Here is a 12521-nt window from a genome sequence, read left to right on the forward strand (position 1 = left end):
GTGGGTGTGGACTTTTAAGATGGACTCTAGCTAACCAGGGCTGGTTGGCTGGCCTCTTGGTACCATGCGGTCACAGAAGGGGAGAATCAAAGAACAAACAGTCCTGTGGTGTTTGGAGTCTCCCTTGGTGACACTAAAGCCTCTGTTTGATTTCTCACATGGTAACAAAACCAGGAGGGGAAGGTGAGTGGCACCTGGAATAGACTCTGGGTGTAAGGCGGGTTTCAGGTCCTGGATAACACGTTGGAAGGGTGCACAGAAGTGAACTAAAGATGCAGGAGGCCATCCTCTTCCTGCTTCACCTGGGCGCCCTGTCAGGTAGGAACTGCGTTTTGCCACCTTGGCCCATTCAGTTTGCTTGATATCATTGTGTGATAAAGTCCCCAAAGAGGAAATTGCCTCTGGGAGGCTTTGTTCAAGTGTGGGCTTCACAGCATCAGGGAGCCCTGAGAGGCTGGGATGGCGTATCTGGAGAAGAGGGTACCCAAAAAGCTACCATCTAATCAATGTTCATACAGACTTCACTTCCCCTCTTGTGCTAACTGGCCTGTGTGGTCCTTTCAAGACCTAAAATTGGGAAAAGAATTTTCCTAGTAGGGCTTTTTATGTATGTCAACCAGTCTTTGTGGAGATTCTGGCCTTACTCTGGAGCCTTCTTGGGGCAAACGGAGGTTGCAAATCACCCTATGGGAAAACCGAGGTACTGAGGGGCTAGTGTCTCAGTCTTGAGCAAAGAAAATTTCTGATAGAAGCCAAAGATTCACCTCGTGCTTCTGGCACTCCCTCTTCCTAACTCAAGAGCTTCAAGAATCTTGGATGATTTTTCAGCGTTGTCAGCTTGGATTACTTAAATTGAGCTTTTAAAATTAAATCTTATTTTTGAATAGGTAGTATATGCATTATGTATGGAATTCAATCATGTTAAATTTGCAGATTAATTTAGGGATAATTTACATCTTTGATGAGTTATATAGTAAAAATGCTTAGAGGAGTGTCTGGTACCTAGTAAATGCTTAGTAAATGTTAGTGATTATTATGTACGACGTTGAGTCTTCCCATCCAAGAACAGGGCTCTAGAAACTTGTTCAAGTCTTCATTTGTTTTCTCAGGAGTATTTTGAGATTTTTTCTTTCATATAGATCTTGCACATTCTGATTGTTTATTTCTAGTTCTTTTTCTTTTTAGCAGTTGTAAATGGAATTTTCTCTTCCCTCTTATCTTTCAATTGATTGTTATATAATGTATGGAGGTTTTTTTAATGAATTATCTTATTATTTGTAATGATGTTTCAGTTGATTCTCATGCATTTGCCAGGTTTGAAGATGATAAATATTTGTTCTTTTCCTCGCTTGTTTTTTTTTTCAATCTCTTATTTCTTTCTCTTATCCAACTACTGGGCCTGTATCTTCAGATTGTTGTTCAATAATGATGAGTGTATACTCTTGTCTTGTTCTCCATGAAGCATGATGTTAGCTTTTGGTATGAAATAGCTTTGGGTATGTTTTATGTGTTAAGGAGATAGCTTTTATTCTTATTTAGGCTATTTGCTTGTAAATCAAAATGGATTTTTAAATCAGATGTTTTTTCAGGACCTATAGAAAGGACCACTTGATTTTCCTCTTTGATCTGTTAATAACATAAATAAATCACGGTTTCCTAATAATATTGAACTGTCTTTAACCTTGGGCTTTTAGAGGGTAGGAGGAACTGTGAGTGTGAAGCTGGGCCTTGAGCTTCTCAGACTCTCACTTGAAGTAAACATTGGAGATTTTCCCAGAAATATAGGCTTTTAGGATCATAATCATTTGAGTTAAGAGGTGACATTTATTGTCACTGGGGGAAGAGAGAGGTTAGGAAGAACCCAGCATCTTATACTGAAACGTTATCATTTGGAACCTTCTCATCAGATGTGTGAAAGGAACAGATCACAAAAGTTTGCAAGAAATACTTGAGATTCTTTATAAAAACCACGTTCCAATCCCTCCCTCTCCAAAAGACCATGCACTGTACTGTACTTTGGCTTCCACAGGTCAAATCCTATTTTTTGGAAGGTTCTGCTGTGATGCAGACTGTTTCTCTCTCACCTTCTTAGGTGAGTCTGAGAACCTGATCCTTACCCTTGATCTCAAAAACATCAGGGTCACAGAGGATTGGGGAATTGGAAACACGCATCACCAAAATAATCTCAAACAAAGTAACATTCTCCAGTATCCTTTTTCCTCGCATTTGGTCTAACTCCTATGCACCCTCCAAGGCCCAGTCAGGCCCAACTCCTCCATGGAGCCTTCCCAGATTGCCCTAGATCTTGGTGCACACTCTCCTGCCGCACCCTGGAGCTCCTTCCGTCTGCACATGGACTGCGTTTTAAGGGTTTAGTACAGAGCCTAACACAGAGTAAGTGCTCAGTGAAAGGTAGCAGGGGTTCTACTATAATTCATCCGTTATGTGTCTGCCCTGTCTCCTCAAGTGGAACGTCAGCCCTACAATAAGAGGTTTCACGTTTCTTCTTGCTCTGTGGTCCCTGAGTGCCAACACACATAGGGAAGCTAATAAATGTTGTTTTTGTTGATCATTATCCCTTTGGGGACCTGTTTTTCCCCCCAGATTTACTGATATCCCCTAAATGCAGAAATTTAGATCATCTGCCTGCTTAATATTGGCATTGAGATTGGCTTCTGTCTTTTTCACCTCCTATTAAGATGAGGGAAAGAAAACATTTTCTCTTTGGGATGCTAAAGTGTCCCATTCCAGTGACAACTTAGAAAGGAAGGCCCTAAAAGAACATAAACTACACAAGACTCCCAACTGTAGCAGGGGAAAGAGTTGAGATGAAACAATCTCTGGCTCCATCCGTACCAAAGGACCATGTGTCATTCCTGGGAGATAGAGGACTTAGCAAAGGCCCCTTGGTGTATTTAAATCCACTGCACACTGAAGTTGTCTCCACTTTGAGAAAGTCTCCAGGGAACTAGCTTTTGTCTGAGTCTCAGGGAAATGAAAAGTACCAGTGTGTTTAATGGACGAAGGGCTCCTTGGTAGCTAGAAGACCCGCAGGAACATGAAAAAGTTACCAGGCCCATTGACCTGAGTTTTGTCCACGGAGCACCAGGTGTGAGGCCATCTTGGTCTCTCTAGGACAATCCCCAAGTCTGTCATCTGGGCCTGGACCCCTGCTAGGTGGTGTCAGGAATCAAAAAAGGCCCCAGGCTCAGTGTATTTTGCTGCTTGAGGAAGCAGGTGCAACCCCTCCTGAATGCTCTTATTAATTTGAAAAGGCAGGAAGGTACAGTCCATTTCCAGAAAGTCTTTCTGTGGGTGATTAATCCTTTGTATGGGATCCAAAGAACATTACAAAAAGTTTCTACTTTTTCTCTCATGTCACGTTCCTATTCAGACAACCTCAGAGAAGCAAAAGGCCATCCCTCCTCTCAGTCCTCCCTCCCTCTTCCTTTTCCATGGCAACCGGTTGTCTCCCCCTCACCTCCAGCTGAAGCACTCACTTCCTGGAATCTGCCTGCTTTTCCACCTCCAAGGAGCTGCAGGAGGTTTGCGAGAAGCCAGCCCCCCTCAGGCCAGCACCAGAGTGATGTGGCCAGACGAACAACCCACTCTCTCGCTAATGATGACCTAGTGCCATTTACACTGTAGGTGTAAGTGCAGATTTCACAGAATCATTACAAGACTCACCATCCTTTCTTCTGTGTCCTACTAAGGGCTCCCTTCTATTAGCCTTTGCGGGGTAAAGAATCAGCCCCCCAAAGTGGGTGGGTGAGCATCCCATCCAGGAAGGCATACACTGTGGAAATGAAAGACATAGCATAGGAAGACGCTGCATATAGTGAAACAACAACACTGTATAATGTTTTCTAGTATGTTGAGTGTATGCATTTTCTTACACAGTACCTGTGACAGTGAATTCCAGTAGGGCTGCAGTTAGTCTGAGTGGCTTTGGTAAAGTTCCTGCACAGAGCTGACTCCCGTTCAAGGCAGGAAGCCTGCTGATTAATAGCACTGCTTTGTAACCACGGGTTCCGGGAGTTTGGGGACAGTTTGCAGTGGCCTGGAAGCATTGTTATTGATGACGGTGAGACTGATGATTGGCACCTGGCCTTGGCGAGCTCCTCAGAGGGCTCTGCTCTTGGCGCTGGTTATGTAACAGGATGGTACCTACATGAGCATCAAAATAGAAACAGTTCCAGCAGAGACTCTAACTTGGGCTCACTGTTTCCAGGGTATCAGTGACTATGTTGGTGGTTCCTGATCTGAGCAAGTGCACTTGTTCTGGCCCTTAGGGACAAGAGGACATCAGGAGCTGGCACTGGGCCTCTCCCGTCCTCTTGCTATGAGGCAGTGTTCAGCTGGGATGCACATCCTTACTTTAATGTTGTTGCTATACCGTATCCTTTTTCTGTAATCAGCTGTAGATGTGGAAGCATTCTCATTTGGGTCCTGTGCGTCTTCTTGAACAATTGAACAATTAGAAGTGTTTAATGGCTACTGTCAGTGTAGCAACACACCCCTGAGAGATTAGAGTTGACAGAGGGCCCAACAGAAGTTAAGAGATCAGCCTAAGGTCACACAGTCAAGTAGCAGCAAGGCACAAATCAGCTCTGATTCCAAATCCCTTTCTCTTTTCACAACACTCCTCTGACTTCTTTCACTACCATTTGGACTGGTTAATAGAGAGAATGAAGAGGTATTTATCACCTCAGGTGAGACCTGCCCTGTGTACTGAAAGCAGAGCTGTAAGTAAGAGCTGCTGCATTCCCGGAGGGAGAAGATGGCATTGCACCACACTTCCTGGACCACGGCATCAACTTTGGTGTCAGAGACCCAGATGGTCAGCTTCCTCCCCTGGAACCAAGGCTGCAGAGGCCTTCATTATCCCCACACGTGCTCCAGGGAGGGGGCCTCCTTGGCTCCTTTCTGGCAAGGCAGTGGGTTTGCTCATTTGGAAACAAGCGAGCCCATCATCCAGCCAGCTCTCAACCACAAGCTAGATGTTTCAGTGGGCTCAGTGACTGATAATAAACCTTTTTTCTGCTTTTTCTTTTTCAAAGTGTACCCGTCAAGCAATTATAATTTGCTTCTTAATTAAGATGCATGTGTAAGTCAAATTCCATTAAAGCCTCTTTCTTGCTCTCAAGCACTCAGACCACCAGAGAAAGTTTGGAACACCAGTCTTGAAAGGAAAGTGCATGATGTCTTAGGGAGAGTGGGCCCTGGCTCCCAACCTTCCCTCTGACACCGATTAAGTGGGTGCCTTTGGACACATACCTTAAAAAAAAAAAAAGAAGAGAAAATAAAGTTTAATGTCTTTACTGGAGTATAACTGCTTTACAGTGGTGTTAGTTTCTGCTGTACAACAAAGTGAATCAGCTCTACATATACATATATCCCCATATCTCCTCCCTCTTGCGTCTCCCTCTAACCCTCCTTTATCCCTCCCCTCTAGGTGGACACAGAGCACTGAGCTGATCTCCCTGTGCTATGAGGCTGCTTCCCACTAGCTATCTATTTTACATTTGGTAGTGTATATATGTCCATGCCACTCTCTCACTTCGTCCCAGCTTACACTTCCCCCTCCCCATGTCCTCAAGTCCATTCTTTATGTCTGCATCTTTATTCCTGTCTTGCCCCTAGGTTCTTCAGAACATTTTTTTTTCTTTTAGATTCCAAATATATGTGTTAGCATACGGTATTTGTTTTTCTCTTTCTGACTTACTTCACTTTGTATGACAGACTCTAGGTCCATCCACCTCACTACAAATAACTCAATTTCATTTCTTTTTATGGCTGAGTAATAGTCCATTGTATATATGTGCCACATCTTCTTTATCCATTCATCTGTTGATGGACACTTAGGTTGCTTCTATGTCCTGGCTATTGTAAATAGAGCTGCAATGAACATTGTGGTACATGACCCTTTTTGACTTACGGTTTTCTCAGGATATATGCCCAGTAGTGGGAATGCTGGGTCATATGGTAGTCCTATTTTTAGTTTTTTAAGGAACCTCCATACTGTTCTCCATAGTGGCTGTATCAATTTACATTCCCACCAACAGGACAAGAGGGTTCCCTTTTCACCACACCCTCTCCAGAATTTATTGTTTGTAGATTTTTTGATGATGCCCATTCTGACCGGTGTGTGATGATACCTCATTGCAGTTTTGATTTGTATTACTCTAATGATTAGGGATGTTGAGCATTCTTTCATGTGTTTGTTGTCAATCTGTATATCTTCTTTGGAGAAATGTCTATTTAGGTCTTCTACCCATTTCTGGATTGGGTTGTTTGTTTTTTTGGTACTGAGCTGCCTGAGTTGCTTGTATATTTTGGAGATTAATCCTTTCTCAGTTGTTTCATTTACAAATATTTTCTCCCATTCTGAGGGTTGTCTTTTCATCTTGTTTATGGTTTCCTTTGCTGTGCAAAAGCTTTTATGTTTCATTAGGTCCCATTTGTTTATTTTTGTTTTTGTTTCCATTTCTCTAGGAGGTGGGTCAAAAAGGATCTTGCTGTGATTTATGTCACAGAGTGTTCTGCCTATGTTTTCCTCTAAGAGTTTGATAGTGTCTGGCCTTACCTTTAGGTTCTCAATCCATTTTGAGTTTATTTTTGTGTATGGTGTTACGGAGTGTTCTAATTTTATTCTTTTACATGTAGCTGTCCAGTTTTCCCAGCACCACTTATTGAAGAGGCTGTCTTTTCTCCAGTGTATATTCTTGCCTCCTTTATCAAAGATAAGGTGACCACATGTGCGTGGGGCTTATCTCTGGGCTTTCTATCCTGTTCCATAGATCTATATTTCTGTTTTTGTGCCAGTACCATACTGTCTTGATTATTGTAGCTTTGTAGTATAGTCTGAAGTCCGGGAGCCTGATTCCTCTATCTGTGTTTTTCTTTCTCAAGATTGCTTTGGCTATTTGGGGTCTTCTGTGTTTCCATACAAATTGTGAAATTTTTTGCTCTAGGTCTGTGAAAAATGCCATTGGTAGTTTGATACGGATTGCATTGAATCTGTAGATTGCTTTGGGTAGTATAGTCATTTTCACAATGTTGATTCTTCCAATCCAAGAACATGGTATATCTCTCCCTCTGTTTGTAGCGTATTTAATTTCTTTCATCAGTGTCTTATAGTTTTCTCCTTAGGTAGGTTCATCCCTAGGTATTTGATTCTTTTTGTTGCAATGGTAAATGGGAGTGTTTCCTTAATTTCTCTTTCAGATTTTTTCATCATTAGTGTACAGGAATGCAAGAGACTTCTGTGCATTAGTTTTGTATCCTGCTACTTTACCAAATTCATTGATCAGCTCTAGTAGTTTCCTGGTAGCAACTTTAGGGTTCTCTATGTATAGTATCATGTCATCTGCAAACAGTGACACTTTTACTTCTTCTTTTCCGATTTGGATTCCTTTTATTTCTTTTTCTTCTCTGATTGCTGTGGCTAAAACTTCCAAAACTATGTTGAATAACAGTGGTGAGAGTGGGCAACCTTGTCTTGTTCCTGATCTTAGTGGAAATGGTTTCGGTTTTTCACCATTGAGAATGATGTTTGATGTGGGTTTGTCATATGTGGCCTTTATTATGTTGAGGTAAGTTCCCTCTATGCCTACTTTCTGGAGGGCTTTTATCATAAATGGGTGTTGAATTTTGTCAGAAGCTTTTTTTGCATCTATTGAGATAATCATATGGTTTTTCTCCTTCAATTTGTTAATATGGTGTATCACATTGATTGATTTGCGGATATTGAAGAATCCTTGCATTCCTGGGATAAACCCCACTTGATCATGGTGTATGATCCTTTTAATGTGCTGTTGGATTCTGTTTGCTAGTATTTTGTTGAGGATTTTTGCATCTATGTTCATCAGTGATATTGGCCTGTAGTTTTCTTTTTTTGTGATATCTTTGTCTGGTTTTGGTATCAGGGTGATGGCGGCCTCATAGAATGAGCTTGGGAGTGTTCCTTTCTCTGCTATAATTTGTAAGAGTTTGAGAAGGATAGGTGTTAGTTCTTTCCTAAATGTTTGATAGATCTTGCCTGTGAAGCCATCTGGTCGTGGGCTTTTGTTTGTTGAAAGATTTTTAATCACAGTTTCAATTTCAGTGCTGTGATTGGTCTGTTTACATTTTCTGTTTCTTCCTGTTTCAGTCTTGGAAGGTTGTAGCTTTCTAAGAATTTGTCCATTTCTTCCAGGTTGTCCATTTTATTGGCATAGAGTTGCTTGTAGTAATCTCTCATGATCCTTTGTATTTCTGCAGTGTCAGTTGTTACTTCTCCTTTTTCATTTCTAATTCTATTGATTTGAGTCTTCTCCCTTTTTTTCTTGATGAGTCTGGCTAATGGTTTATCATTTTGCTTATCTTCTCAAAGAACCAGCTTTGAGTTTTATTGATCTTTGTTATTGCTTCCTTCATTTCTTTTTCATTTATTTCTGATCTGATCTCTATGATTTCTTTCCTTCTGCTAACTTTGGGGGTTTTTTTGTTCTTCTTTCTCTAATTGCTTTAGGTGTAAGGTTAGGTTGTTTATTTGAGATATTTCTTGTTTCTTGAGGTAGGATTGCATTGCTATAAACTTCTCTCTTAGAACTGCTTTTGCTGCATCCCATAGGTTTTGGGTTGTCATGTTTTCATTGTCATTTGTTTCTAGGTATTTTTTGATTTCCTCTTTGATTTCTTCAGTGATATTGGTTATTTAGTAGTGTATTATTTAGCCTCCATGTGTTTGTATTCTTTTACAGATTTTTTCCTGTAATTGATAACTAGTCTTATAGCATTGTGGTTGGAAAAGATACTTGATATGATTTCAATTTTCTTACATTTACCAAGGCTTGATTTGTGACCCAAGATATGATCTATCCTGGAGAATGTTCCATGAGCACTTGAGAAGAAAGTGTATTCTCTTGTTTGTGGATGGAATGTCCGATAAATGTCAATTAAGTCCATGTTGTTTAATGTATCATTTAAAGCGTGTGTTTCCTTATTTATTTTCATTTTGGATGATCTGTCCATTGGTGAAAGTGGGGTGTTAAAGTCCCCTACTATGATTGTATTACTGTCGACTTCCCCTTTTATGGCTGTTAGCATTTGCCTTATTATTGAGGTGCTCCTATGTTGGGTGCATGAATATTTACAATGGTTATATCTTCTTCTTGGATTGATCCCTTGATCATTATGTAATGTCCTTCTTTGTCTCTCGTAATAGTGTTATTTTAAAGTCTATTTTGTCTGATATGAGAATTGCTACTCCAGCTTTCTTTTGATTTCCATTTGCATGGAATATCTTATTCCATACCCTCACTTTCAGTCTGTATGTGTCCCTAGGTCTGCAGTGGGTCTCTTGTAGACAGCATATATACGGGTCTTGTTTTTGTATCCATTCAGCCAGGCTATGTCTTTTGGTTGGAGCATTTAATCCATTTACATTTAAGATAATTATCGATATGTATGTTCCTATTCCCATTTTCTTAATTGTTTTGGGTTTGTTATTGTAGGTCTTTTCCTTCTCTTGTGTTTCCTGCCTAGAGAAGTTCCTTTAGCATTTGTTATAAAGCTGGTTTGGTGGTGCTGAATTTTCTTGGCTTTTGTTTGTCTGTAAAGGTTTTATTTCTCCATCAAATCTGAATGAGATCCTTGCCAGATACAGTAATCTTGGTTGTAGGTTTTTCCATTTCATCACTTTAAATGTGTCCTGCCACTCCCTTCTGGTTTGCCGAGTTTCTGCTGAAAGATCAGCTGTTAACTTTATGGGGATTCCCTTGTATGTTATTTGTTGCTTTTCCTTTGCTGCTTTTAATATTTTTTCTTTATATTTAATTTTTGATAGTTTGATTAATATGTGTCTTGGCGTGTTTCTCCTTGGATTTATCATGTATGAGACTCCCTGCACTTCCTGGACTTGGGTGGCTATTTCCTTTCCCAAATTAGGGAAGTTTTCAACTATAATCTTTTCAAATATTTTCTCAGTCCCTTTTTTTTTCTCTTCTTTCTTCTGGGACCCCTATAATTCAAATGTTGGTGTGATTAATGTTGTCCCAGAGGTCTCTGAGACTGTCCTCAATTCTTTTCATTCTTTTTTCTTTATTCTGCTCTGCAGTAGTTATTGTCACTTTTTTTTTTTTTTTTTTTTTGTGGTACACGGGCCTCTGACTGTTGTGGCCTCTCCCGTTGTGGAGCACAGGCTCCGGATGCACAGGCTCAGCGGCCATGGCTCACAGGCCTAGCCGCTCCGCAGCATGTGGGATCTTCCCAGACCAGGGCACGAACTCGTGTCCCCAGCATCGGCAGGCGGACTCTCAACCACTGCGCCACCAGGGAAGCCCTACTGTCACTATTTTATCTTCCAGGTCACTTATCCATTTTTCTGCCTCAGTTATTCTGCTATTGATTCCTTCTAGAGAATTTTTAATTTCATTTATTGTGTTGTTCATCCTTGTTTGTTTGTTCTTCTAGGTCCTTGTTAAAAGTTTCTTTTATTTTCTCCATTCTATTTCCAAGATTTGGGATCATCTTTACTATCATTATTCTGAATTCTTTTTCAGGTAGACTGCCTATTTCCTCTTCGTTTGTTTGGTCTGGTGGGTTTTTACCTTGCTCCTTCATCTGCTGTGTATTTTTCTGTCTTCTCATTTTAGTTAACTTACTGTGTTTGGAGTCTCCTTTTCGCAGGCTGTAAGTTCATAGTTCCCATTTTTTTTTGGTGAATGCCCCCAGTGGGTAAGGTTGGTTCAGTGGGTTGTGTATGCTTCCTGGTGGAGGGGACTGCTATCCATGTTCTGGTGGATCAGGTTGGACCTTGTCTTTCTGGTGACATCCCTTAAACTTATCTGTAGAATGAATGAATTGAATATTTGGTGAAATTTATATCTTATTAATTGCTCTATTTTTAGGGTGTGGACCCTAGCCACTAATTATTATTATTACTATTGCTTTAATACTGCTACTACTGCTTTTAATAGCAGGGAAGCTGGAGAAAGTGGGTGTTGGACTAAGAGCTGGGATATCCAAGCTTGGCCACCTTTCTTATCAGTGTCCCTGGAGTGTCTGCCTCAAAGTTTTTAGGGTTCAGTTACATGACCCTGGCATACATAACTTTTTCCTGGGAAGAGAGGCCTCCAGATGAAGAGTAGAACAGCTCTGGCAAGAATGTCAGCAGAAAGGGCATATTCAAAGACACAGCCTGGTTTTATCCATACATGGAATAGGTAGTTCTCAACACAAAGTGCTTAAGGGCCACTGGATAGATCCACTTTTCCCTCTGAAATATTTCCCTCACTGCTATGTGAAATAGGACCACTCAGGGAAGAGCACAACAAGCTCTATAAGTGTAAGGAGGCAGCACGGAGCCATGCAAAGGAGTCCTGTCCTTGGAGTCAAAGACTTGGATTGGAAGGTTGGTTCTTCCATAGAATTAGCCTCTCAAACCTAGGGCTTATCCAAGTTATAATTAACGCAACAAGATCAATGGATACACTCCCCACAAAGCAAACTAGGAGCTTCGGCTGGAGATATTTGGGGAGCACGACCTCTCCAGTTTGCCACAGGACATGCAGCAAGGTTGGTGGCTGTGGTAATCTATCTGTTCAAGGTGAGGCTGTGGGGAGCCCTGAGTAGGGCTTAGCAAGCCTCTCATAGCCGAGCCCATATCAAGCTAATACTCCAGCACCATGCCTTATGCTGTTCCCCCAAATGGCCTCTTACAGATCACATCACCCAAATCTAACATCTTGGTCACGGGTCCAATCTCTTACCAGCTCCCAGCACCATCTTGCTATGCTGCTACCAGGTCATAGAATAACCATGATGCATCCCATGTGCAGGGTCACCTGATGAGCATGGAGCAACAGACTGTCCGTAGTGGGGGACATGCAGTCTGTTATCTACAGACCCAGATGCATGAGCCAGAGCCCCACCATGGCCACTTACTGGGTGTGTAGTCTCAGGTGTGTGAAATGGTGTCAGCAATACCTACATCCAGGGACCACAGTTAGAGTGGATGAAATCAGGCACACCTAGCATGATGCCCAGTGAGTAGGTGCCCAGTGAAGGTGAGTGGTTACTAGTTTCAGTCTGTTCCTTTGGGCTGGGCACTACCTTACCCCAGGCTATTCTTGAGAAAAATGTAGTGAGTTACATCTTTGCTTAAACATGCTCAGAGGCCTCCTTCCTCGTTGGCTGGAGGGGCACGAATCACTGGGGTGAGTGGGAGGGGGCAAGATCAGGACGGGGGTGGGGTCCTTGGAGACAAATTGCCAACCTTTCATTTTGCTCATGACCATCTTGCCCCGCTGAGCTGGGAGGGAACGCTCTTGTGAACAGCTTGGGGGAGTGGGGTGGAGATTCCAGTGGTAGGAAAAGAGGGCTTGAGGGAATTATACCCACAAAACCCAACCCACCACAGCAGTTGATTATTTTTCTCATTTTGAAAAACTATTTTGGGGAACTTTTTGCCTCTAAATACTCCAGGCATACTATTTTGCTGCTGGTTTTTTAATCACAAGAATGCTCTAATATTAAAG

At 41.7% G+C, this 12521-nt stretch overlaps 1 protein-coding gene across 1 annotated transcript in view; it reads left to right on the forward strand.

Moving 5' to 3' along the window:
* Nucleotides 1–272: 272 nt before the first annotated feature.
* CDHR3 (cadherin related family member 3) overlaps nt 273–12521 on the forward strand; it is a gene marked incomplete at both ends in the record, with an annotated part of 71942 nt that continues 59693 nt past the window's right edge. The window contains one exon of the mRNA XM_079710972.1: nt 273–318. Within this exon, the coding sequence (XP_079567098.1) occupies nt 273–318 (46 nt within the window). The remainder of the gene's footprint in view (nt 319–12521) is intronic.

This window comes from Hyperoodon ampullatus (genome assembly GCF_949752795.1).
Source record: "Hyperoodon ampullatus genome assembly, chromosome: 9".
NCBI lineage: Eukaryota > Metazoa > Chordata > Mammalia > Artiodactyla > Ziphiidae > Hyperoodon > Hyperoodon ampullatus.